The sequence below is a fragment of the Panthera leo genome, chromosome D1 (assembly GCF_018350215.1).
Source record: "Panthera leo isolate Ple1 chromosome D1, P.leo_Ple1_pat1.1, whole genome shotgun sequence".
NCBI classification, from domain to species: domain Eukaryota; kingdom Metazoa; phylum Chordata; class Mammalia; order Carnivora; family Felidae; genus Panthera; species Panthera leo.
Genome location: NC_056688.1, coordinates 11,348,950 through 11,376,423, shown reverse-complemented (window position 1 = coordinate 11,376,423; position 27,474 = coordinate 11,348,950). Strand labels below are relative to the sequence as shown.

Sequence of the window (27,474 nt, the reverse complement as noted above, 5' to 3'; positions counted from 1 at the left end):
CAATCCGTGCTATGGCCACCTCCATTTTATTTCGCACCTCATTTATAGCATTTTTTAGCTCCTCATGACTGTTTCTTAGTCCCTTGATCTCTGCAGCAATAGATTCTCTGCTGTCCTCTGTGCTGTTTTCAAGCCCAAGATTAATTTTATGACTATTATTCTAAATTTTTGTTCTGTTATATTGCTTAAATCATTTTTGATCAGTTCGTTAGCTGTCGCTACTTCCTGGAGTTTCTTTTGAGGAGAATTCTTCCATTTTGTCATTTTGGGTAGTCCCTGTGGTGGCTCCAAACTGCAGAGCACTTCCCCTCTGCTGTCGGGAGTAATTTGTCCTGGTGGGTGGGGTCGTAGTCAGACCTGATGTCTGACTCCAGCCCACCGCTGGGGCCACAGTCAGACTGGTGTTTACCTTATCTTTCCCTCTCCCAGGGGCAGGACTCACTGTGGAGTGGTGTGGCCCCTGTCTGGGCTACTTGCACACTGCCAGACTTGTGGTGTTGCTTGGATGGGATCTGGCATATTAGCTGGGGTGGATCTGCAAGGTGCACAGGGGCGGGAAGGGCAGGCTTAGCTCACTTTGCTGTCGGTGGTCCCCTGTAGGAGGGGCCCTGCAGCACCGGGAGGGAGGCAGACCCGTCAGAGGGATGGATCCACAGAAGCACAGCATTGGGCGTTTGCGCAGTGCAGGCAAGTTTGCTGATGGGAACTGGTTCCCTTTGGAATTTCGGCTGGGGGATGGAAGAGGGAAATGACACTTGCCAGCACCTTTGTTCCCTGGCCGAGCTGAGCTCTGTCTTCCTGGGCTCAACAACTCTCCTTCCCAGTGTCCTCTCTCCCTTCCTGCTCTCCAAGAGCAGAGCTGTTGACTTTTAACATTCCAGATGTTAAGTCCTGCTGGCTGTCAGAACTCATGGAGTTTGGCCCCTCCACTTTTGCAAGCCAGACTTTGGGGGCTCTGCCTTGCCCAGCGGGCTGCCCCTCCACTGCCTGGCTCCCTCCTGCCAGTCCGTGTAGCACGCACTGCCTCTCCACCCTTCCTACCCTCTTGCGTAGGCCTCTTGTCTATGCTTGGCTCTGGAGAGTCCATTCTGCTAGTCTTCTGGTGGTTTTCTGGGTTATTTAGGCAGATGTGGTGGAATCTAAGTGATCAGCCGGACAAGGTGAGCCCAGCATCCTCCTACGCCTCCATCTTACCCTCTGAGTCCATACCACATGTTCTTTATCCATTCATCCATTGATGGACATTTGGGCTTTTTCCATACTTTGGCTGTTGTTGATAGTGCTGTTATAAACATTGGGGTGCATGTGCCCCTTCGAAACAGCACATCTATATCCCTTGGATAAACACCTAGTAGTGAAATTGCTGGGTCGTAGGGTAGTTCTATTTTCAATTTTCTGAGGAACCTCCATACTGTTTTCCAGAGTGGCTGCACCAGCTTGCATTGCCACCAGCAGTGCCGAAGAGATCCAGCTGCTGGTGGGAATGCAAGCTGGTGCAGCCACCTTGGGAAACAGTATGGAGGTTCCTCAAGAAGCTAAAAATAGAACTACCCTGCCATCCAGAAATTGCACTACTAGGCATTTATCCAAGGGATACAGGTGTGCTGTTTCAAAGGGACATATACATCCCAATGTTTAGAGCAGCACTATCAATAATAGCCAAAGTATGGAAAGAGCCCAAATGTCCGTTGATGGATGAATGAATAAAGAAAATGTGGTATATATAGATGATGGAGTATTACTTAGCAATTAAAAAGAATGAAACCTTGCCATTTGCAACTACATGGATGGAACTAGAGGGTATTATGCTAAGTGAAATCAGTCACAGAAAGACAAAAATCATATGGCTTCATTCATATGAGGACTTTAAGAGACAAAACAGGTGAACATAAGGGAAGGGAAACAAAAATAATGTAAAAACAGGGAGGGGGACAAAACAGAAGAGACTCATAAATATGGAGAATTAACTGAGGGTTACTGGAGGGGTTGTGGGAGGGGGGATGGGCTAAATGGGTAAGGGGCACTAAGGAATCTACTCCTGAAATCATTGTTGCAATCTACGCTAACTAATTTGGATGTAAATTACAAAAAAAAAAAAAAAAAAAGAGAGAGAGATCCTCTTTCTCCACATCCTTGCCAACATCTCTTATTGCCTGAGTTGTTCATGTTAGCCATTCTGACAGGTGTCAGGTGGTATCTCATTGTGGTTTTGATTTGTATTTCCCTGATGATGAGTGATGTTGAGCATTTTTTTATGTGTCACTTGGCCATCTGGATGTCTTCTTTGCAGAAGTGTCTATTCATGTCTTTTGCCCATTTCTTCACTGGATTATTTGGTTTTTGGGTGTTGAGTTGGATAAATTCTTTATAGATTTTGGATACAAACCCTTTATTTGATATGTTGTTTGCAAATATCTTCTCCCATTCCGTTGGTTGCCTTTTAGTTTGGCTGATTGTTTCCTTTGCAGTGTAGAAGATTTTTATTTTGATGAGTTCCCAGTAGTTCATTTTTGCTTTTGTTTTCCTTGCCTCCAGAGACATGTTGAATAGGAAGTTGCTGTGGCCAAGGTCAAAGAGGTTGTAGCCTGCTTTCTCCTCTAGGATTTTGATGGCTTCCTGTCTTACATTTAGGTCTTTCATCCATTTTGAGTTTGTTTTTGTGTATGGTGTAAGAAAGTGGTCCAGGTTCATTCTTCTGCATGTTGCTGTCCCCTTTCCCCAGCACCACTTGCTGAAGAGACTGTCTTTATTCTATTGGATATTCCTTCCTGCTTTGTCAAAGATGAGTTGGCCATACATTTGTGGGCCCATTTCTGGGTTTCCTATTTTGTTCCATTGATCTGAGTGTCTGTTTTTGTGCCAGTACCATACTATCTTGATGATTACAGCTTTGTATTATGTCTCGAAGTCTGGGAGTGTGATGCCTCCAGCTTCAGTTTTCTTTTTCAAGATAGCTTTGGCTATTCAGGGCCTTTTCTGGTTTCATACAAGTTGTAGGATTGTTTGTTCTAGCTCTGTGAAGAATGCTGGTGTTATTTTGATAAGGACTGCATTGAATATGTAGATTTCTTTGGATAGTATTGACATTTTAACAATATTTCTTCTTCCTACCCAGGAGAATGGAATATTTTTCCTTTTTTTGTGTGTCTTCCTCAATTTCTTTCATAAGCTTTCCAAGTGTATAGATTTTTCACCTCTTTGTTAGATTTATTCCTAGGTATTTTATGGTTTTTGGTGCAGTTGTAAATGGGATTGACGTCTTGATATCTTTTTCTGTTGCTTCATTGTTGGTGTATAGGAATGAAACCGATTTCTGTGCATTGATTTTATATCCTGTCACTCTGCTGAATTCATGGATCAGTTCTAGCTGTGTTTTGGTGGAATCTTTTTGGTTCTCCATATAGAGTATCATGTTATCTGCGAAGAGTGAAAGTTTGACCTCCTCCTGGCCAATTTGGATGCCTTTTATTTCTTTGTGTTGTCAGATTGCTGAGACTCAGACTTCCAATACTATGTTGAATAACAGTAGTGGGGGTGGACATCCCTGTCTTATTCCTGACTTTAGAGGGAAGCTCTCAGTTTTTCCCCATTGAGGATGATATTAGTGTTGGGTCTTTCATATATGGCTTTTAATAATCTCAAGGTATGATCCTTCTTTCCCTACTTTATTAAGGGTTTTTATCAAGAAAGGGTGTTGTATTTTGTCAAACGCATTCTCTGCATCTGTTGAGAGAATCATGTGGTTCTTGTCCTTTCTTTAATTGATGTGATGAATCACATTGATTGTTTTGTGGATATTGAACCAGCCCTGCATCCCAGGTATGAATCCCACTTGGTCGTGGTGAATAATTTTTTTAATATATTGTTGGATCCAGTTGGCTAATACCTTGTTGAGGATTTTTGCATCCATGTTCCTCAGGGAAAGTGGGCCTATAGTTCCTTTTTAGTGGGGTCTTTGTCTGGTTTTGGAATCAAGGTAATGCTGGCTTCATTCAAAGAGTTTGGAAGTTTTCCTTTCCCTTTCTAATTTTTGGGACAGCTTCAAGAGAATAGGTGTTAACTCTTTCTTAAATGTTTGGTAGAATTCCGCTGGAAAGCCATCTGGCCCTGGACTCTTGTTTTTTTTCGAGATTTTTTATTACTAATTCAATTTCTTTACTGGTTATGGGTCTGTTCAAATTTTCTATTTCTTTCTGTTTCAGTTTGGTAGTGTAGTGTATATGTTTCTAGGAATTCATCCATTTCTTCCAGGTTGCCCATTTTGTTGGCATATAATTGCCTATAATATTCTCTTATTGTTTTTATTTCTTCTGTGTTGGTTGTGATGTCTCCTCTTTCATTCTTCATTTTATTGATTTGGATCCTTTCCTTTTTCTTTTTGATCAAACTGGCTAGTGTTTTATCAATTTTGTTAATTCTTTCAAAGAACCAGCTTCTGGTTTCATTGATGTGTTCTACTGTTTTTGTTTTTTAGTTATGATAACATTTGATTTCTTCTCTAATCTTTATTATTTCCTGTCTAGTGCTGGTTTTGTGTTTTAGTTGCTGTTCTTTTTCCAGCTCTCTAAGGTGTAAGGTTAGGTTGTGTATCGGAGACCTCTCTTCCTTCTATAGGAAGGCCTGGATTGCTATGTACTTCCCTCTTGTGACCACCTTTGCTGCGTCCCAGAGGTTTTGGGGTGTCATATTATCAGTTTCATTGGCTTCCCTGTACTTTTAAATTTCCTCTTTAATTTCTTGGTTAGCCCATTCATTCTTTAGTAGGATGCTCTTTAGTCTCCAAGTATTTGTTACCTTTCCAAATTTTTTCTTGTGGTTGATTCGAGTTTCATAGCATTGTGGTCTGAAAATATGCATGGTATGATCTCAATCTTTTTGTGCTTGTTGAGGGCTGATTTGTGTCTCAGTATGTGATAAATTCTGGAGAATGTTTCATGTGCACTGGAGAAGAATGTATATTCCGTTGCTTTAGCATGAAAGGTTCTGAATACATGTGTTAAGTCCATCTGGTCCGGTGTGTCATTCAAAGCCATTGTTTCTTTGTTGATTTTATGATTAGATGATCTATGCATTGCTGTGAGTGGAGTGTTGAAGTCCCCTAATCATATGGTATTATTATCAATGAGTTTCTTTATGTTTGTGATTAATTGATTTTTACATTTGGGTGCTTTCACATTTGAAGCATAAAAGTTTATAATTGTTAGGTCTTCTCGGTGGATAGACCCCTTAATTATGATATAATGCCCTTCTTCATCTCATGTTACAGTCTTTATTTTAAAGTCTAGATTGTCTGGGATGCAGGGCTATTTCAACATTCGCAAATCAATCAACGTGATACATCACATTAATAAAAGAAAAGATAAGAACCATATGATCCTGTCAATCGATGCAGAAAAGGCCTTTGACAAAATTCAGCACCCTTTCTTAATAAAAACCCTTGAGAAAGTCAGGATAGAAGGAACATACTTAAACATCATAAAAGCCATTTATGAAAAGCCCACAGCTAACATCATCCTCAATGGGGAAAAACTGAGAGCTTTTTCCCTGAGATCAGGAACACGACAGGGATGCCCACTCTCACCGCTGTTGTTTAACATAGTGTTGGAAGTTCTAGCATCAGCAATCAGACAACAAAAGGAAATCAAAGGCATCAAAATTGGCAAAGATGAAGGCGAGTTTTCACTTTTTGCAGATGACATAATACTATACATGGAAAATCTGATAGACTCCACCAAAAGTCTGCTAGAACTGATACATGAATTCAGCAAAGTTGCAGGATACAAAATCAATGTACAGAAATCAGTTGCATTCTTATACACTAACAATGAAGCAACAGAAAGACAAATAAAGAAACTGATCCCATTCACAATTGCACCAAGAAGCATAAAATACCTAGAAATAAATCTAACCAAAGATGTAAAAGATCTGTATGCTGAAAACTATAGAAAGCTTATGAAGGTAATTGAAGAAGATATAAAGAAATGGAAAGACATTCCCTGCTCATGGATTGGAAGAATAAATATTGTCAAAATATCAATACTACCCAAAGCTATCTACACATTCAATGCAATCCCAATCAAAATTGCACCAGCATTCTTCTCGAAACTAGAACAAGCAATCCTAAAATTTGTATGGAACCACAAAAGGCCCTCAATAGCCAAAGTAATTTTGAAGAAGAAGACCAAAGCAGGAGGCATCACATTCCCAGACTTTAGCCTCTACTACAAAGCTGTCATCATCAAGACAGCATGGTATTGGCACAAAAACAGACACATAGACCAATGGAATAGAATAGAGGCTCCAGAATTGGACCCACAAAAGTATGGTCAACTAATCTTTGACAAAGCAGGAAAGAACATCCAATGGAAAAAAGATAGTCTCTTTAACAAATGGTGCTGGGAGAACTGGACAGCAACATGCAGAAGGTTGAAACTAGACCACTTTCTCACACCATTCACAAAATAAACTCAAAATGGATAAAGGACCTCAATGTGAAACAGGAAACCATCAAAACCCTAGAGGAGAAAGCAGGAAAAGACCTCTCTGACCTCAGCCATAGCAATCTCTTACTCGACACATCCCCAAAGGCAAGGGAATTAAAAGCGAAAATGAATTACTGGGACCTTATGAAGATAAAAAGCTTCTGCACAGCAAAGGAAACAACCAACAAAACTAAAAGGCAACCGAACAGAATGGGAAAACATATTTGCAAATGACATATCGGACAAAGGGCTAGTATCCAAAATCTATAAAGAGCTCACCAAACTCCACACCTGAAAAACAAATAACCGAGTGAAGAAATGGGCAGAAGACATGAATAGACACTTCTGTAAAGAAGACATCCGGATGGCCAACAGGCACATGAAAAGATGCTCAACGTCGCTCCTCATCAGGGAAATACAAATCAAAACCACACTCAGATATCACCTCACGCCAGTCAGAGTGGCCAAAATGAACAAATCAGGAGACTATAGATGCTGGAGAGGATGTGGAGAAATGGGAACCCTCTTGCACTGTTGGTGGGAATGCAAATTGGTGCAGCCACTCTGGAAAACAGTGTGGAGGTTCCTCAAAAAATTAAAAATAGACCTACCCTATGACCCAGCAATAGCACTGCTAGGAATTTACCCAAGGGATACAGGAGTACTGATGCATAGGGGCACTTTTACCCCAATGTTTATAGCAGCACTCTCAACAATAGCCGAATTATGGAAAGAGCCTAAATGTCCATCAACTGATGAATGCATAAAGAAATTGTGGTTTATATACACAATGGAATACTACGTGGTAATGAGAAAGAATGAAATATGGCCTTTTGTAGCAACATGGATGGAACTGGAGAGTGTTATGCTAAGTGAAATAAGTCCTACAGAGAAAGACAGATACCATATGTTTTCACTCTTAGGTGGATCCTGAGAAACTTAACAGAAACCCATGGGGAAGAGGAAGGAAAAAAAAAAAGAGGTTAGAGTGGAAGGGAGCCAAAGCATAAGAGACTCTTAAAAACTGAGAACAAACAGAGGGTTGGTGGGGGGTGGGAGGGAGGGGGGGGTGATGGGTATTGAGGAGGGCACCTTTTGGGATGAGCACTGGGTGTTGAATGGAAACCAATTTGACAATAAATTTCATATATTGAAAAAAAAATAAAACGATTTATGTAGTGGAAAATAAAATAAAATAAAATTGATAACATCAATAAAAAAAATAAAGTCTAGATTGTCTGATATAAGTATGGCTCCTCTGGCTTTCTTTTGGTGACCATTAGCATGATAGATGGTTCTCCATCCCCTTTCTTTCAATCTGAAGGTGTCTTTAGGTCTCAAGTGGGTCTCTTGTAAACAACATATTAGATGGATCTTGTTTTCTTACCCATTCTGTTACCCTATGTGTTTTGATTGGAGCATTTAGTCCATTGATGTTTAGAGTGAGTACTGAAAGATAAGAGTTTATTGCTATTATGTTGCTCGTAGAGTTGGAGTTTCTGGTGGTGTTCACTGGTCCTTTCTAGTCTTTGTAGCTTTTATTTATTTTTTATTTTTTTGTCTTATTTCCTCTCAGAGAGTCCTCCTTAAAATTTGTTGCAGGGCTGGTTTAGTGGTCATGAACTCCTTTAATTTTTGTTTGCCTGGGAAACTTTTAATCTCTCCTTCTCTTTTAAATGACAGCCTTGCTGGATAACGAATTCTTGGTTGCAGATTTTTCTGACTCAGGACATTGAATATATCCTGCCACTCCTTTCTGGCCTGCCAAGTTTCTGTGGATAGGTCTGCTGCAAACGTGATCTGTCTTCCCTTGTAGGTTAAGGACTTTTTTTTCCCTTGCTGCTTTCACGATTTTTTCTTTGCCTGAATATTTTGTGAATTTGACTATGATATGCCTTGTTGATGGTCAGTGTTTGTTGAATCTTATGGAAGTCCTCTGTGCTTCCTGGATTTTGATGTCTGTGTCTTTCCCCAGGTTAGGAAAGTTTTCTGCTATGATTTGCTCACATAACTCTTCTACCTCTTTTTCTCTCTCTTCATCTTCTAGGACCCCTATGATTCTGAAGTTCTTCCTTTTTAATGAGTCACTGGTTTCTCTTAAATCATGCCCTTTTGCCTCAGTCTCCCTTTTTTTCTGCTTCATTATTCTCCATAAGTTTGTCCTCTATATTGCTTTGTCTCTGCTCTGCCTCATCCATCCTGGCCACTGTGGCATCCATTTGAGATTGAAGCTCAGTTATAGCTTTTTTAATTTCATCCTGACTAGCTTTTACTTCTTTTATCTCCTCAGAGGAGGACTCTAATCCATTTTTGACCCCAGCTAGTATTCTTATAATTGTGATTCTGAATTCTGGTTCAGACATCTTGTTTGTATCAGTGTTGATTAAGTCTCTGGCTGTCGTTTCTTCCTGCTCTTTGTTTTCGGGTGAATTTCTTTGTTTCATCATTTTGAAGGAAGAAAAGGAATTAGTAATGTAAAAAGAAATTTTTAAGTAAAAAATTAAAAAGAACACACACACACACACACACAATCAAATAAATGATGCTAGATCCTAGGTGTGATTTGGTCTGGTTATTGAAAGGAGCTTGACAGAGTGGAGAAAAAAGGGAAGGAAAAAAAAGGAAAAAAATAAAAATGAGGGGAAAAAGGAAAACGTTTGAAAATTTGCTAAAATGAATACAATGAAATAGAATAAAATTAAATGATGGAAATAAAATAGAATTTGAAAAATCTAAGATAAAGTATTAGTAAAAAAGTATATATATTAAAATTTTTTTAACATTTATTCGTTTTTGAGAGACACAGAGAGACAGAGCATGAGCGGGGAAGGGACAGAGAGAGGGAGACACAGAATCTGAAACAGGTCCCAGGCTCTGAGCTGTCAGCACAGAGCCCGATGTGGGGCTCGAACTCACAAACTGCGAGATCCTGACCTGAACCGAAGTCGGATGCTTAACCGACTGAGCCACCCAGGCGCCCCTAAAGAAAAATGTTTTTAATAAAAATTGAAAAAAAATAAATTTTTTCTTCCTGTATTCAAGAAAAAGAAGAGAAATAAAAAAGAAAAAAATTTTTGAACAGATGGACCAGTGAACAGACTGAAATATAGTTGAAATTATATCGTTTTCCCATAGAAGTCAAACTATGAAGCACTTTATAGTCCGTCAACTAAGCAGGCAGAGAGATTTGTGTTCCTGAAGAGCAAGATTGGCCCAGGAAGCTGGGGCGGGGGGGGGGGGGGGGGGGGGGGGGGGGGGGGGGGAGTTGGTGGTGCTTAGTGTAATGGCTCTGCCCTCCACTAGATGGCGCTACTTAGTGTACCGGGGTTGATTGGTGTGGCGCTTGGAGATGTGTATGCGCATGCGCGGGGCGCGGTGAAACTGGTGTCAGCTGCTGCTTAGTCTCTATCCTCCGAACTCCATGCTCTCCTCAAGGAGATATCGCGCACCCGTCCTTTGTCTTCAATCCGTCCGCTCCCCGCTTTTACATGGTCTGTGTCCAAGCTGTCAGGTAGCCAGACGGCACCTCCCTCCTGAGTTTTATCTCAGATGCAGCTGTGTTTCCCGACCGCTCACGTCTGCGGGACTGTGGCTTTGACCCGTTCTGCCCCTCTGCTGGAGGGTCTCACGGAGCCATGGTCGGGTGCCGGCTGCACCCAGGAACTTTCGCGGGACCATGCTGCTGCCAGTGCCCAGAGATTGCGGCTGGGTGCCAGCCCACCCCAGAAAAAGTTCCTGAGATCGTGTAGCAGCAGCGTTTCCGGGATTACGGAAAACCACAACACACACCTGGCACCAGGCTTCACCCTTAACGACCTCGTTCCAGCACCAGCGAATGTGGTGTTTCTCCCGGGTCCACTGGGACCTCTGCCTGTGGGGAGTCCTTCCAGCAGGGGAGCCGCCTCTCCCCATGTGTCCCAAAGACCCCCGGACTTCACTCTGCGCCTGTGGATTCGCCCTTCTCACCAGAGCACCACCAGGTATGGAGCTTCCGAGGTTCAGACTCTGTGCTCCTTGTTTATAGCATCTTAATGGAATTTAAATCTTCTCCTTTCTCCCTTTTTGGTTCAGTCCCTGCGGCTGTTTCCACTTTTTCACTTTCTCTCCAGCTGCTTTCGGGGGAAGGTGCTTTTCTCATACTATCTCAGCAAGGAAAAGCGGCTCCCTGCCCTCCGTGGCTTCTGTCTCCCCAGTTCACCTCTCCGCGCCACGTACCTGCTGGGTTCTGCTGTTCAGGTTGTGCACATTGTTGTGTCAGTCCTCAAGTCAGTTTTCTAGGTGTGCAGGATGGTTTAGTGTTGGTCTGGCCGTATTTTATGGACGCGAGATGCAAAAAAACTTCCATGCTGTTCCACCATCTTCAACATCACAAGTATTTTTTAATGTCTATACTCACACTGAGTTTATAGCCAATTTATAACTTGTAGCCTTTTTTTTCTTTTCATTTCCTTTTTTTTTTTAAATGCTCTCCTCTCAGCCTCCCACCTGTCAGTGTGCGCTCCAGTAACTGGTTTTCAGAGAGCATAGTTTACATCTGTCCCTCTTGTGGGGCATGATCTGGCCGCTCATCACCTCCGACGGCAGGGCTCGTTGGGATGCTCATTGGCCTTGGGTGTGTGTGGTGAAGTGTGCTGAGCCTCGGGAAGTGCCTTGTTGACATCCAGACACTCCGTGCGTCTGTAGTGCTTCCTGTCTGTGTGGTCCCGCAGAGCCTCCTGGGGGATCCAGGCTGGCTGGGTCCTGCCTGCGTGTCTCCAGGTGTGGGCTAAGGACCACCTACAGTGGAGCCCCGAGTCCCAGACCTACGGCCTCAGGATCCACAGGCTGGGTTCCAGAAGGTTCCATCCACAGAGTGTCCCTAGAGATGCAGAGGCCTGCAGTCGGGGGGCAACAGAAGAGCTTGGCCAAGCAGGACTGCTGCTGACTTCCCGGCCCAGGGTGCAGGGTGGGCTGGCGGCTGCCCGGAGAGGCCTTCTCCTGGGCTGCAGACCCGCTGTCTTTCTTCCCTCAGCAGGAGTGTGGCAGGACTTGCAGGCTGGGTCCTGGGCTCCAAATACATGTTCCCTGGCAGAGTTTCATCCTGTCAGAGAGATCTTTGCGCTTTTGTTCCTCATGCTGACCGCCACATTTCCAGCAGGCTGTTGATGGCCATCGCGGTGGAAAGCACCCTAAACGGACAGTCTCTTGTGGGTCATCTTGTTCTGAGCTGGACTTCATAGCCGAGTGCCTGGGCTTGCCTGCTCAGGAAGACACAGCATAGTACTGTCCCCTGGAAAGGCAAACTCCTGCCAGCGAGACCTGGGGACCAGCAGATCCTTTACAGATCACACTGCCCTGTTCTCCTGCCTCTTGTCTGCTCTTCCCTGCCTCCCAACCCATAGATTTGCCCCCTTAGAGAAAACTCCGAGGAAGGAGTTTCCCTGGTTTTGCTGGGTCAGCCTTGTCCATCAGAAAACTGAGAGTTTTGAGTAATAGACACAGGGTAGTATGTCTCTGCCTTTCAGGGTCCCCTAACCCACGTCGTCCCTGCCTGACTCCATCACGCAGGTGCTACTCACTCGCCAGACACAGTCACCAGCCTGGAGGGAGGAGAGGGGCATGGTGACCCATGATTATGGGGTATGGCAGGCAGCAGCTCAGGGTCCCGAGCAGGTAGACCCTCTCCAGCCACATGTAAACCCTGCAACTAAATTGTGTTTGTGAAACTCTGTTCAAGCCACCATAAGCTGTGTGTTCACTTCCAAAGAGTAGGTAAAAAGTGTTGAACAATTTCAGGCACTGCAGGGAAATGAAATATGGTTTGTGTAAGTTCTGGGGCATAGGGGAGGAGACACATGTCTTTAGTAATAGTGGATTAGGGCTGGAGCAGAGGAGGATTTGGAGGCGTGCTAACAATGAGGCTGGAACAGTAAGCAAGGGGTGGGGCAGTGGCCAAGACGGGTGTTGTTAGGACTTTGTGTTTTATCCTCAGGGTGGTTGGGAGCTCGTAAAGATCTTTTGGGGAAGGTGGGAGAAAGAAGTGGTTGGTATGATGAAATTCGCTGTCCGCACAACTCATTCTGTGCCGAGTGAGGCCAATGGGTTGGAGGCTACCAGGTAAAATCCGACGAGACCTCCTTCATGATCTAGCTGCTGCCACCCAAGCTCAGCCTATGTGATGGGAGTTACTGGGGTGATTTCTGTAAGAGATTTATAAGGCCATGTTGGGAGCGACTCTCATCGCCCAGAGGCAACCTACCCTGCCTGCCCTAAGCACCGGGGCTGAGGCTGGGGCTCTCATTGCACGAGGCAGTCCTCATGGGTGACCTTGCTGTGGAGGGTTTCTGAAAGCCACGTGGGAGGCAGTGGCCATGGAGGACTTTCACCGGAATGGCAGCGAGCATACAAACACCAGGGTGGCAAGGGGTCCTGGTCATCTTTTTGGTAGCTACAAGTCAACATCTATTCTCTAGACTCCTGAGCAGGAACCCTGTGTGCCAGCCAGTGGGACAGGTGGAGGCGAATTCTGTTAGGGGAATAAGAAGACAAGGCTCATGTAGAAAGAACATGGAGTGTCACTGTCTGTCTCCCTCTTTTCCCCTGAGGTGAGGCTGCAAATGGCACAGTGGGATTTTCCCATGATTCTCCTTGACAGGGAGCTGCCTGTGAATTTTCTTTTCGGGTTCCTTGCTTGGTTCTTTCCTCTTCTTAATCCATGTTCATTTCCTTGGTGATTTCCCCAAGTGCCAGAGATTTGAATACGAGTTCCATGCTGACAGCTCCTAAATGTGTCTGCAGACCAGACCCCCCTTGAACTTTGGCCCGCGCATCATCTCCACTAGGGCGTTCACAGGCATTTCAGACTCCAAGTGTTCAGAACCAAACTCTGCATCCTCCAGATCTGCTTCTCCTTCACTCTTTTTGGAAGGTGAATGACAGCTCCATCCTTCTAATTGTTTAGCCCCCAAATCTGGAAGCTGCCTTTGATGCCTTCTTCAAACCCCACCTCTGATCCATTACCCAATCTTGCTAGCTTCACCTTTGGGAGATAACTGGAATTGGGCTATTCACTCTCCACTGGAACCAACTTGGTCCCAAGCACACTGTCTTGTCCCATCTAGATTATTGCCTCCTAATTGGTATCCTCACCTCCTCTCTTGCCCTCCTGTGATGTCTCCATCCAGCAGCCAGAATGATCTTGTCAAAAATCAAGTCACGTCAGGCTTCTGCTCAAAACATCCCTCTGGCTTTCTATGTCGCTTGAAGAAAAAAGCTACAATTCTAACAGTCATCTACAGACCCCTATGTGATCTGTCCAGCTCATGGGTGCCGATGTCCCACCCCATCCCTTGCTCTCTGCTTCAGCCACAATGGCCTTCTTGCTCTTCCCCAAACACACTGAGCAGCCCCCACCCCAGGATCTTTGCACTTGCTACCCCCTCTGCCTGAGGTATCTTTGTTCAGATATTCATGTGGTTTAGTTTCTCACTTCTTCCAGGTCACTGCTCAAATGTCACCTTTTCAGAGAGCACTCTGACCTCCTCCTCACCTGGATTTATTGTTATCTGTGGCACTCACCACTCAGTGTTGAGCCACGATAGCCTAAATCATGCTGTGGTAACAGATCTGAAGGTTAAGTGGCTGACAGCACAAAGAGCTGTCCAGCGGTATGCTGGAGCCAGCCTTTACTGCTTTGAGAGAATCGTTCTATTTTCAGGAAATTTATGAGCCAGTTGTTAGTAAAAGTTAAATTGCATAAACCTACAATCAGCAAAATTATCTTTAAAATGAAGGCAATATATACTCAAAATGTACCGCTTCTCAATTATTTTACTACCTTTTTACTATTATGAATGTATGTTGATAGTTTATTGTTATTACTACGTATTACTATTTTCTCTGTGCTTGTGCTTATTTTTTGGTAGAGATAAGCTGTATGATGCTGTGCTACCGTGCTTTACTACTAACTCCTCGTTCAGTGCTGACATGTTGAAATCAGCCATGTAGGGAATATTTACATACCAGTAGAAACAGTAAATGCTACAAATAGGGTTTGCTTGAGTTTTGGTGTTTGTCTAGACTTGAGAGCGATGGGGCAAATATTTATGATGTGGATTCAACTTACTGTGCTGTGTCTGGGGGCGCCTGGGTGGCTCAGTCAGTTAAGCATCCGACTTCGGCTCAGGTCATCATCTCCAGGTCTGTGAGTTCGAGCCCCGCACACATGTGCTGACAGCTCAGAGCCTGGAGCCTGCTTCAGATTCTGTGTCTCCCTCTCTCCCTGCCCCTCCCCAGTTCATGCTCTGTCTCTCTCTGTCTCAAAGATAAATAAACATTAAAAAAAATTAAAAACAAAAACAAATGTGCCGTGTCTGCAGCCGTTCCACTGGGGCTGGCATGAAACATGGAGGCCATATCCTGGTATTCAAAACTTCTGCCCAGTTCGGCAGTGGTCCCTCACACCACTGATGAACAAGTGAAGTTCCCACACACTGATCTTCATTGCTTCGCTTCCATCTTATCTGTTAACACAAGCGAATCAGCCAGTGTTCTTGTTGGAACGACACTCACTCACTCACTAATCGTAATCATAGGTTGATTCTAGAGAAGAGTTCAGCAAAAATGTACCAAAGCATTCCGCACCATATGGATACATGGAATTTCAGTATAGAGTGTGGTATATGATTTGTAAATTGCATTCTTTGTCTCAGTAAAGTGTGTAACAAGCACACACAACATGTGTATACCTCCCTCCTCCTCCCTCTTGGAGGGCTGGTTATTAAACGTGCAGCAGATAACCACTGGGGTTTTCCCTCATGCATGCTCCATGAGTTCACATCCCTCATCTTGGGCCTAGGTGAAGGCACTTGTACCACCTGCAGCGTGGCTGGCCGTGGCGGCCGTAGTAAGATGCACACCCGCTATCAAGGCTCTGCCTAGAAGTCATAGTCCATTGACCGAAGCAAGTACATGGCCGTGCCCACTTCATGAGACCAGAGGCATACCATCCTGTCCTATCACGGACCTGGAAGGAGGGAGAGGAGAGCTGGAGTATTGGTGACGAGCCCTAATGACCCTACCACGTGTCAGGCACTTTTGTGCTTATTGTCTGACCCACCTCACACGTAAACTAACATTCTGCAAGAATGTTTTGTTCACTGCTGTATCTGGAGTATCTTGGAGACACTCAGTGAATACTGAGTGAATCTGGGAGGAGGCTAGCCTGAAGGAGGGGAGAAGGCGGTGAAAGCAAGCCCTCATGGACCATTAGAGAGAAGGTCATCATTTCATGAGGTCAGTTTTTATCACTCCTTACCTTACCATATGCCGCTGGCAGTTGGTGGCACAGGAAATCACATGAATTACGTGGTTCTGGGTCATTAGAATGAGCTCTAGGGCCAGTGAAGGGACAATGCCTGGGAACGGATGCAGACACCGCCCCAGAGCAAGACACCTCCCCAGGCTAGGGCTAGGGAGGGGCACGTAGGACACAAACGAAGGAGGCGCCTCAGACCCATGCAGGTGCAGGAATGGCCTTGAGAGAGGGCCTCTTTATATCTTGCTCCCTAGAAGACTCACTCACCTGCCTCCCCCTGGGGCCTGCTCCTCTCCAGGAACTTGCAGTTCCACAGTTTAATAGGTAATTCCAACTCTTGGCTCTTCCCAACACCGCTGGACAGCAGCATATACAAGAGAATTCTGAGTCTGGTGAAGTTTGCTTTACTCTGTCTAGCTCAGAGACTTTAATAAATTCCAAGGGCTGAGAGGTATGGCAAAGCGAGGCTCTAAGTGCTGAGAAGTATGGTAAACTAAGAAGGCGAAGCATCGTGTATTCTGGAATAAGCCTCAGGCGCCGACCTCCATGTTGAAACCTTGGAGCTCAGGTATAGATGGTTATTCCAGTTGGGTTTGATGCTATCCCACATCTGGGATGCCACCAGCACTATCCCCATTTGTTGAGTACCTACTATGTGCCAAGACAGTCCTACACTCTGTTTTCATATACACGGCTTCACTCATTAGCCAGGACCTCAGCTCAGTTAGCTTGGTATCTCCTGTTTGTCAAAAGAAGAAACTGAGTCTTGAGGAGATTAAGGAATTATTCCAAGGTCAACAAGGAAGTGGCAGAACCAGGATTTGAATGAAATCTGTCCGAATCTGATGGCTGGCCATTCTCATAACTGGGATTCCTCTATCAAACTGAGAGAAAACATTGTAAACCATCATCCGGGCAACGTGAACTCAAGCCACTGAGTTTAACTGACCTTGAACTCAACTGAATGTGAACTCAAGACACTGAGCTGACTGACCTTGTTCACAAGGTCAAAAGAAATACCCCTGGCATTTCCCCATATGATTCACCTGATAGACTCTCACTGAATCGAAATAAATCCCAGTTTGACCACGAACAGCTTTTTTTTTTCTTTCAATTTTTATTGAACACAAGTATTCTGACAGAATGCAAAGTCAAAATTCTCAGTTAGTACTCAGTATTTACACCAGTGAGAATGGAAACAAAGGTGGTATTGATGTTTTCACTTGGTAAAAAGTTTATAACAAGAGAGAAGGCCCCCGAAGTAGGGAATGCTGGGTAGGGATGTTAATGGAGGTCTGAAAACCACCATCCAGACAGACAGCCTCGAGTGAAAACCTGGGACTTGGAAGGGCTCCATAGAAAAGTGTGAAAATACAGTCCCACTTCAGAAGCTGCACTATGTACACTACGGCCCTCCAGGATTCAGAGACCCTGTGCGTGGCACGTGGAAACCCCTCCAGAAGAACTTGGCCATGCCGCTATTTATGTGAATACATATGTATGGCACATACACATATAGACACATAGACATTGGAAACTGGTAGAGTTGATCCCGCCTTCAAAAAATTAAAAAAGGAAAACTATAAGCTTTTATCTCTTAACATAAAAGATAGAACATCTTGAAAATAAAGTGACTCCCTCTTTGATTTTAGAGAAAGCATTGCTCTGGGTTTTTTTTTGTTTGTTTGTTTGTTTTTGCTTTTTTTAAAATTTTTAGAATTTTTTTTTTTTTAAAGAAAAAGGAAAGCTCATGCATGCAGAGAGAAATCTATGTATAATGAAAGAGAGGCAGACCAAAAGGTGGGCAGTCTTGGGTGCCAGCTGACGGCAGAGCCAGGGTTCTGGGTGGGTGAGGGGTGTCAGCTGCCCCCGGGCCAGGTTACTTGAGGGTCGACTATACCTCTTTCTCTTCCTAACCATCAGAACCAAAGTCAGTGTGCCTGATCACAACCACTTGGCGTGAAATGCACAGTCTCGGTGAGGTATAGCACGGGCTTGGCCTAGGTGGTCAACGCCAGGAACATCAGAAGATGAGCCACTGATTCCATGGACAGCCCGGCGGTGGGATTCCTAGCCTGCTGCTCCTTGCTGGGCCCTCCCCGTCTTGGGCACCCAGGAGCCCCCATTCTGCTATGTGCTCAGAGAACTGTCTGCACGTTACTCATGCCTGAGGGCCCGTGCATTTGAACCACAGACTTGTGCAAGCCCTACAATCAAAGGGGCCGGGGCTGGGTGCATGGGGTCCTCCGTTTCCATCCCCAGGAGCTGAGAAAATGCAAAATAACCCCACATTTAGCAAATGACAAGACCATTATTTTTTCACAGTTTGAAATTATAATCTTCGCATATCGTCACTGATCAGACCGCAGAAGTGTCAGGACACTGGGGAGTGTGGCCCGGAGAACAGACTCAGGAGAGGTCTCGCCACCCTAACCTCTTGCGGTTTTGTACCGTGGGACAGGAGCGCATGCCGGGGCGCCGATTTCCGCGTATTAGCGCCCTCTTCATCATCAAAATCACGCTTACTTCATTTTCTTTGTTTAAAGGCTTCAATTCCTTTTAAGAGTTATTCTTGTTTCCTGAATATTTTTTTCTGAACTATCTGCTATACCTTCCACAACCAAACTATGTTGAAGTTTTATTTCAATACTATGACAAAAACACGTTTCACACTAAAATAGTCACGCATCCACAGTGCACAAGCTTGCAGTTCTAAAGTAGAATGAGGAAAAAAAAAAAAAGCAAAATTTCTATACAAAGGGCTGGCTTTTCCCTTCTCCCCCCTCCCATCCCCCTTAAAGTTTCTGTATTTTTTTTTCCCCACTTGGTTTCCGATCCAGGAAAGTTGTGTTATGACTCCAGACAGCAGTTGGCTTTTTTTTTTTCTTTTGTTTCTATAAATGCTGCCTAAGTGAACAGAAGGCCGATGTTACTTTACTTCAACAGATTTCCAAAAAAAGACACTAATTCCCTGAAGCACACATGCTCTTCCGCTCAAATCTAGATTCTGGGCTCAAAAGGAAATTGTATGTATATATTTTATTTGGCTTTCTACAAAAAGGGGATGTTTGGGGTAAAAATGTGTGTTCACCAAGACCAGCCCCAACTATACAATCTTCTCTGCTTCATTCAACAAAGCCTAAGGAGTCCTTCAAAAGGAAGGGGATGCAGATGCCTAGGGGGGGCAGACTCTTTTTCACAGATACAGGCAGGTGGTGGCTAATCAGAAAGTGGTCTAACCCCCAAGGAAATACAAAAAGAATTGAAGGGCCAAAAAAAAAAAAAAAATAGCAAAACCACTCCAGAACAAGATGGATTTTCACCTGAGTTGCACACAGGCAAAAATTTCAAATCAGAATGGGGGTGGTGGGGGTGGGGGAGGAGAGCCACTGTAAACAATCATAGTTTGTAAAGTTGTCCTGTGCGAAAACAAGCCTGTGATGACTCTACCCGCCTCTAGGCAGTATTTGTAACTTAAAAAAAAAAAAAAAAAAAAAAAAGGCAGCTATTTTACATGGACATTTAAACACAACCAAAGTCAAACAGTTGTCAACTTGTAAACACTGGAAAACAAAGATGGCAGAAAGAAAAAAAAAAGAGAGAGAGAAAAGGAAGGAGAAAGAAATTCGAATATTGCAAACTGAGATCTGCCCCCAGAAGCTGCAATTTGGCCTTCTTCCTACAAAACGAGAGTCTACGTGGGGATTGAATTCAGCTAGAAAGGGTGACACACTTTGCATACTGAACAAATACAAAGTGAACAGAAATTATAACTTATTTATGGGGTTTTACAGAGTTCAAACTCGACTCAAAGTATAAAAATAAACTTGGACTTTGTTCATTCGTTAGTCTTAGTGCCTGGAAGCACTTCTCTGAAACTGGTCTGTGCCAATTGGGCAACACGAAGTGCGGTCTTCCTGAACCTAGATTTTTTTTTTCTTTCTGAGCTTCCTAGATTCTTAATTTGGGGTCCTTTTGTTTGGTTTTTAAATGGTTTCAGGGAACGGAGTGTCCTAGTTTGGCTGTGGGTTTAACCTTTTTGTCTCATTTTCTTACAAGTGAGTGCGCAGCAAAGGAACCCTTTCTATAAACCTACAAAAAGGAGATCCCCTGTTTATCTGTTTACTTTTTTTTTTTAAAGGCAAAAGACACTAGAGGAATGAGGTGTGTGTGTGTGTGTGTGTGTGCGTGTGTGTGTCTGTGTGTGATATTGGAAATGCTCTGGTGAAACTATGGTGTCACTTTTTACTTTGATCTGCTCATTTCTTGTCACCCATCATGCTTTGCTCTCGTTCTCCTTTGTCTGTGTGGCGTCATTGGGGACCGTCTTGACTTCGGCTGGCGCTGGTTTCGTTTCTGTCTCCTGGCTCTCCGACTTTGCTTCTGCGGGGCCCTTCCTGCAGAGAATTGGGAAAACAGCAGTGAGAACACAATCTACAGTAACTCACCCTTCAGCCAGTCCCTCGGGAGGGGCTCCCGCTTAGAGCAATGGTCTCCATCCTTGGCTGCACGCTGGAATCACCTGGGAGCTCTAAAAATCACTGGTGCCTGGGCTCTACCCCCAGAAATCCTGATTTAATTGGTCTGGGCATGATGACTTTTAAAAGCACCCAAGTGACTCTAAAACGAAGCCAAAGTTGAGAGCCACTGAATCTGAGGAATGAGACCTTTTCTGTTCCAGTCCTAATCCAATGCCAGGGGCCCAGGGTCCTTACCTGGGGTGGTGGAAGGGGGCAGCAGATGTGGCCTTTTCCTCACCCTGATCGGTATAATTGGTATAATTAGTCAGACTGGTATAAGTGGGGCATGCTGGGCTGGTTCCCCAGTACTGACTCCAGGGGCCCCTCTGCAAACTGCCTTGCTCTTGCCTGTCTTTGCTCCCACCACACCCTGTGCTCTGTGTTTCCTGGTGATGCCTCAGTGCCTAACCCTCAGTGCCTAACCCTCAGTGCCTGGCCAGGGTGAGAAAATTTTGTGACCGAGGCAGCTTTTTGTGGCATGAAAGGCTAGACTGGGATGTCACGCTACACATGGGGACAAGGGGAGTAGGGGGGTTAGCAGGTGCTGAGTGGGCGGGATAGAGGAGTCCTACTTCCTGGGGTTCAGGGCTCCTGGGTGCAGTCCTATTTCAGCTCTTGGTGGCAGCATACTGCTCATGTGGGGGCAGCCACAGGAGCCTCTGTAAAAACCTAGGTCTCGCTCTGCCTTATTCAGTCTCAGGAGTGAAAGTCTGATCTAAGGATGCACTGGGGCAAGCAGGCTTAGACCCCAGTTCCAACTGCATTTTGGCATCATATTTAAGAAAGCTGCTAAGTTTAAGGACTTGCCCTTGAACTTGGAGACCCAACAGTCATTCGGTGCTTGTGAGCTCTCACTGTTCCCAGACATTCCAGGTCAGAAGAAGCAAGAGTAGGTGGTGGGGGTAGGAGGTGAGGGGGTGGGGTATCTGGGGCCGGAGTGGGACAGGGCCCTCTGGACCACATCCTCTCCCCGCATGGGCCTTGGGGTCTGCCTCTTTTCTTCCTGCGTAACAGTGCTGTTCTGGTGGGGACTCAGCCTGGACCCTGGATAACACACTGTCTGTGGGCCCCAGGGTGGCCAATAAGGGCACCTTGGCCTCCTTAGCTTGCTTCCCAAGCTACGCTCATCAGGGGCCCGACTGTGAGGCTCCCCCCCGCCCCCCCCCCCCCCCCCCCCCCCCCCCCCCCCAGGGAAAACAGAAGTGGCTGCTAGGATGATAAGGAGAAGACGTAATTAACATGGCCTAATTAGTGAGCAGGCGGCTGCCTGCCCCCCTTCTGTCCCCTCCTCATCCCAGCCCCCTGGTTGACAGTCGCCTCAGAGAAGCCCTGGAACAGGCTGAAGACACATCTAACAAAGAGGACACAGCACAGCACAGACAGACGCACACCACCACGGGACATAACCCGACGACAGCAGACAAAGAGAGGCCGTACTCGGTCTTTGCTGGTGCAGGCGAAACAGAGCTGTCTGCAGTGGAAGGGGCAAGCTCAGGGGCTTGTCCACTGGCCCCAGCGGTGGGAGCAGGAGAGCCCAGGGCTGCAAAAACATCCTTTGCAAGGTCAATATCTGGGGTCTTGAAGTTCCCTTCGTCCATTTTAAAGTCCTCGCCCTGGGCAGGGTTTGTGGCGCTGACGGAGGCAGCCTCGCTCTTCGGGCTAGTGAGGCCCGTGGCTGCTGCCTCGGTCGGGCTCTTCACGGCGCCGGGCTGGGTGGGCTCGGGGTCCGGGCCTTTGGTGCTGGGAGCCTCCTGCTTGGCCTGCGGGGCTGCCGTGGCAGGGGCGGCCGCTGCCGCCGCTAGGGGACTGGTTGCCCCGGCCGCGGTGGGGCTCGGCTTGCTCGCGGGAGGGGCCTTGGAGGCCTCCCCCGCGCTGGCAGGGGCGCTGGGGCTGAGCACAGCCCCCTGGTGAGCCAGGACACTAGAAGACAAACTGCCGGCAGCAGGGGCTGAGGCCGGGGTGTCGCTCAGGTCAACGAGGGGGGCAACCTTGGGGGCCGAAGCTGGGGGAGGGGAGGAGGCGGTGGCGCCGGGCCCCTTGGAAGGGGTGGCCTGGCCAGTGGGCACAGAGTTTGAGTCAGGCGTGGCCGTGGCCGGGGGGGCAATACTGGAGGTCAGGGTGGTGGTCTCACTGGTGGGGCTGTTCTGAGCAGTGGCAAAGGTTTCGGTGATAGTGTCAGAGTTAGCGGTGACGGTGGTGACAGAAGGCAGCATGTCCTCGACAGTGGCTGTGGTGTCGGCCGGCAGCCTGTGGGGAGGACAGGAAGTAGAAGAGAATAGACAATGAAGCTGGGACGAGACAGAGAAGCGGGCGTGGGGAAGGGGGGACGCAGCCAAGGAGGGGGTCGTGGGCAGGGCATGCAGTGACGCACAGGCACGGACACAGGCCCACAGAGAAACGAGGACAGCAAGAGGAAGCACACGCCCAGGCGGGCAGAAGAGGAGACAGGAGACACAGACCTGCTGGCCCTTCCTCCCTGCTGACGCCCCTCCAGCTCTCTACGCTGCGCTGCCTCTCCCTGCAGCCCTGTCTGACCCCTGCCTGCACCCCAACTCCAGGAGAGGCGAGCCTCAGTTCGCCGTCCGCCACTGCTGGCGTCAAGGACCCCGAGGAATGGGCCCTGCTGTCCTAGGGGCTCCACGGGAACTGATGGGGAAGGTCGGGAATATGGCAGACAAAGAGTGCTCCCAAGGCCCCTAGCAGTCGCGGGTTGTCCAGCCAGAGATTTAAATTAAATCCTCGCTAAACTCCACTCCCTTCAAAGCCCCAGCACTCACGACAGCCAGCCTTCATGACCGCCTCGGCCAGACGCGGTTTCTGACTGAGGGTCCCCCAGGCTTCTGAGAACAGAAGGGTCAGGGAGCTCTACGCGCCCCCACCTCCTCTCATCCTTCCAGGAAGAACGCAGAAAACCCTAGAGCTCTTGAAAATCCTACACAGAATCTGCTGAGCCTTTCAAAGCTCAGAGCCTCTCTCAGTGCGGTTGTGTCCCCTTCGGCCACTTCCGGAATGTGCGTGTGACTCGGGCATAGGGTCTAGAGATCCCGCTCACCCCTGGAACCCTCTCAGAGCATCTGCAGGCTCTTCACAGAACCAGGAATGCCTTCTCTCTAGGGAGAGAGTGGGCTCAGGCATTTCTGGCCAAGGGCTCCAGAATCTGGGCTGCATTGTTGGGCTGGGAGTGGTGGGTGGGAGGCATGGGAGGCGAGGCATGGGTGAGGCGATGAGGTGAGTGTGGGGCTCTGCGGCCGAAGTGCCGCCCCTCCCCACCCACGTACTCGGGCTCCGTCAGCGGGGTGGTCTCGTTGGGCTCCGTGTGTTTCCCTCCATCGTGGTTTGGGGTCCGCTCCTCCTCGGTCCGCACTTCCACGATGGGTTCCTTGGACTCATCTTTCCTGTGGAGAGAGTTTTGCTGGTTCGATCCTGGCCTTCTGGGGCAGGAAGGGGGCTCCCGGGGAAGCTGGCTACAGCTCAGGGCTCCTGGGTTTGGGCCAAAGTTGATGTGGGGGCGTGGGCATTTCAAGCCCAAGGGCCCGAGCCTCAGCTCCCACTCGTGCTAGCTGTGTGACCGTGAACATTGGATTCGCTCGCTTTGGCTTCCGTCCCCTCATCTGTAAAATGGGGCAGGCAACAGTCTCGACCTTGCCTGGCTGTTGGAAACATTAACTGAGACAACGGATGTCAAGTGCTTAGCACAGTGCCTGGCACAGAGAAGTGCTCAGATAATCTGTATTTCCATACAGTGCCTGCCCTGTGGTGACGCTCACAGCTTACTCCCTGCTCTGCCTCTTCTCACCTCACTCCAGCTCAGGTCCACCCGGTGAGTCTGTGGAGCCTCTTGCTCATTGGCTCAGGACCCGTTTTTCCAGAGATGCTGGAGGGGACAGCATCTGGATGGTCAGCTCCAAAGGGACAGGAAGTTTTACCTGTTCTGTTCGCAGGTGTAACCTAGTGTCTGGGAACAGAGCCTGGCCCTGTTTTAGCTGCTCAGTAAATATCTGTTGAGTGATATATGAATGAATGAATGAAGACATGAACGAATGGCAGCAAGGCAAGTGTGTGTCTCAAATGCTACGGCAGGTCCCCTCCAAGTTTATTTAGCTCTGAAAATTCCCCTCAGTTTGGCCTATGCAGGGATTTTCAACCTTCTCTGAAATTCTAATACGTTAGATGTGGCGTTGGGCCCAAGTGTTAGCTTTTCAAACAGGATTCCCCAAAGACTGTATTTTAGGAAACGTTTCTCCCGTGCTTTTTTTTCCACCTTTGGGGTTTCCAAATGGGGAAACTGAGATGGTTCTGATGCTAAGCCCCCCGGCCCAGGGCAGAGCCTAGACCCTAGCAGTGGCAGTTAGGTCTGCACTCACGAGAAGGCGGCTTTGCCCTCCTCCATGTCCTTGCCCTTGGCTCCAGGCCCAGCCTTTCCGCACAGGTTGACGGCAATGCACATGAGCAGCCCGCACTTGTTCAGGAAGTAGCAGGTGATGTCCACCACCACCAGTAGCAGGACAAAGATGACGATGAGGATGCCCACAATGGCCCCAGTGCTCAGGCCTGATGTAGGGCTGCCGTTGGCTTGAGTGGGAGGGAGGGAGGGAGAGAGAGAGAGAGAGAGAGAGATGGCTGGTGGTTAATACACTGACGTGCAGACTGCTGGACCCTGCAGAGCAACAGCCCCTGGGGGTGGGGTAGCACCTACAGGACAAAGTCGTGGCATTTGTGTCAAGAGTGGCACCTTCCGTGGGGCCTTTCTACACCCCGGTGTGGAGACAACAGAGTCTCTCTGTATCTTCAAGAGGGCGGGATGGCAGCCTTACCTCACAGACCAGGGGGTAGGGGCATGAGGCTCCCACAAGTCGGGAGGAGTGGGCACCAGGAGCTGTATTTCCACCCCTGCGCTCAGTCTCCGAGCCTCCCCCAGCCCCATACTTAGCTGATCTCCTCTTGAGCTCAGGGAAGCAGGCAGGCAGGTGGTGGTCACCGGGTTCAGGCTAGACCATGGCTCTTGGGAGTACTCAGGGACAGGGTCCCAAGTGGGGTGGCACAGGGTTCCCAAGGCTTCCTTTGGGCTTGTGCTGGCACGAGGCACAACAGTATGCCCAGTACACGACCCCACCTCCTCTCCTCCTCTTTAAGGACGGCTCTAGATGATCCTGACCTTGGACAGTGTACATTGGCTTCATGGCTTATCCTTCTTCACTGCACCCAGGGAGACAGACGAAGACCATTTACTCTGGAGACATGGAGGTCTGCCCAGGGTGAAAGGTTTGGGAATACTCACCATCTGGGAGCTCAGGCACACTTGGATCAGACTTCAGGAAAACCAGCAGACTCACCCAGAGATGCACACCCACACGGACAGGCACACTCACACTCAGGGCAAAGGTCCTCTGTGCCCACTACAGACAGACACGTTCTCCCACTTGAGCAGCCCACAGCATGCCCGTTCTGGCTGGGCTCACTTTGAATGACTCAACTTGTGTCGCACTCCCCAGGGCCCCGGGGGTGTTGATGGTATCACAGAAGGACCCCAGCTCCCCAGGCCCCCTTGTGTCAATGTTAGCTGCCTGAGGTGGCCCCCTGTTTGGTTCCCCCCCACCCCACCCCAGTGTCTGGGAGATAAGAGGTCATGCTGTGGGCAGCGAGCTCTGCCCATAAGCCAATGTGGAGACAATGACATCACACTGAAACACGAGCATGTCTGCTTCGTTTTTCTTCTTCTGGAAGGATAGAGTTCAAGAACTGGCTGCTCCACCCCACCACCAGACCTTGTCTGAAGCTTCCTGTGCTGCCAGGACCCACTGGGATCCCCCAGGTCTGCCGACTAGAGGCGGGAACTGTGGCCAACACGGTCTGGGTCTCGCTGTGCCTTTGCTGAGCCCCAGGCCAGGCCCAGTGGCCTGTTAGCCACACAGCACACCAGATAATGGAGGAACGTGTAGTCCAAGGTGACATGTGCTACAGACAGGCCCCAATCTTTTTCTTCCATGCAGTCTGTGTTCCTGGGGGCACTCTTCTGTCTGCCCAGGGGTCCCTGGTCAGGTATCACGGAGCCTCTTCGGCGGTGGTCCCACCCCACTGGCCTCTGTTTCAAAGTTTAATTCAGGGTACAGACCACCAGGCCAGCAGGCCACAGACGACTGCTCATAGCTTCATTTCTCGCACCCAGGGTGCATTTGGGCCTTATAGTTGGAGAAGACTCTCAAATTCTTGAGTATTTTTGGCTTCTCTGGGACCTTGGTCTTGCTTCCCAGTGTTTCCTCCTCAGGCTTGCTGGCTGGTCCCATCCAACCTGCACTGAAAACCTTAGCCTATCCCCCAGGAAGGTCCTAATACTGGCAAAGGCCTCTATGCTCAGAGGACCCAGCTCCAGCCACGCTGTCTCTGGTTCGGCAGCAGGGAACTGATGGCTGGCCCCCGTGATCTGCTAGAGCAGGTCTTTTCCCTAGCAGCTCACAAAAGCAGAAGAGAGCATTCGTTCTTCTCTTCCGGCTCCTCATACGTTCCACCCAAAGAAGCAGAGAGGCACACAAGCCTTCCTGATGTTCAGAATCCCAAAGGTGGTTCCCCGAACAGGGAGGAATTACCAGCCTTGGGCTTTCTATCCCTGACAGTGGCTTCCAGCCACTGCCGCCTCCTGACGTCGGTGCCCAATAGGTGTTGAGTGCCTACTTCCCGAGGAAGGAGCCTAAAGCATGTGGGGGAGGGGAGAATGTTTGTATTTTTGGACTCAGTGGCATAAACTCGACATTCCGAGGTTTACACATAAGCGTGGTTTTAGGGGACCAGTCATATCTCTGAAGAGGACAAATGGTCCACGGAAAGGGGGCTCTGTGCATGTGAGAGGCAGCCACTGTCCACCTTGTGTTCTGGGCTCGTTAGACCTGGCTGGAGGGCTGCCTGGGTTCTGCAGGCACACTCAGGGGAAGGGCCAGAGGATACAAAGACCCCGGTGACGTGAGACAGAAAGAAGGGCAGCGGTCTTCCCTTCTCCTGGCCTAAAGGCCTTACACATGTCGTGCACTCTCCCACACCTCTGCTGTAACTCATGGCACTGCTCCCCGCACCCCCTCCCCCCAACCCATCCCTGTGCTCCAGGCCAGGGCCTTCATCCTACCTGCTGAATACACCCAGCCCATTCCTGCCTTAGGTCCTTGCTGACTCCTTTCTGGGAACCCTC

The 27,474-nt window shown here is 47.8% G+C and overlaps 1 protein-coding gene across 1 annotated transcript in view; it reads right to left on the bottom strand.

Moving 5' to 3' along the window:
• Positions 1-16,932: 16,932 nt before the first annotated feature.
• Positions 16,933-27,474, bottom strand: part of NCAM1 (neural cell adhesion molecule 1) — a 387,986-nt gene continuing 377,444 nt past the window's right edge. The window contains exons 24-27 of the mRNA XM_042904392.1: positions 24,662-24,869; positions 23,576-23,692; positions 20,027-20,174; positions 16,933-18,684 (exon numbers count right to left, since the gene is read on the bottom strand). Of these exons, the coding sequence (XP_042760326.1) occupies positions 20,054-20,174; positions 23,576-23,692; positions 24,662-24,869 (446 nt within the window). The 3' untranslated portion in view covers positions 16,933-18,684; positions 20,027-20,053. The remainder of the gene's footprint in view (positions 18,685-20,026; positions 20,175-23,575; positions 23,693-24,661; positions 24,870-27,474) is intronic.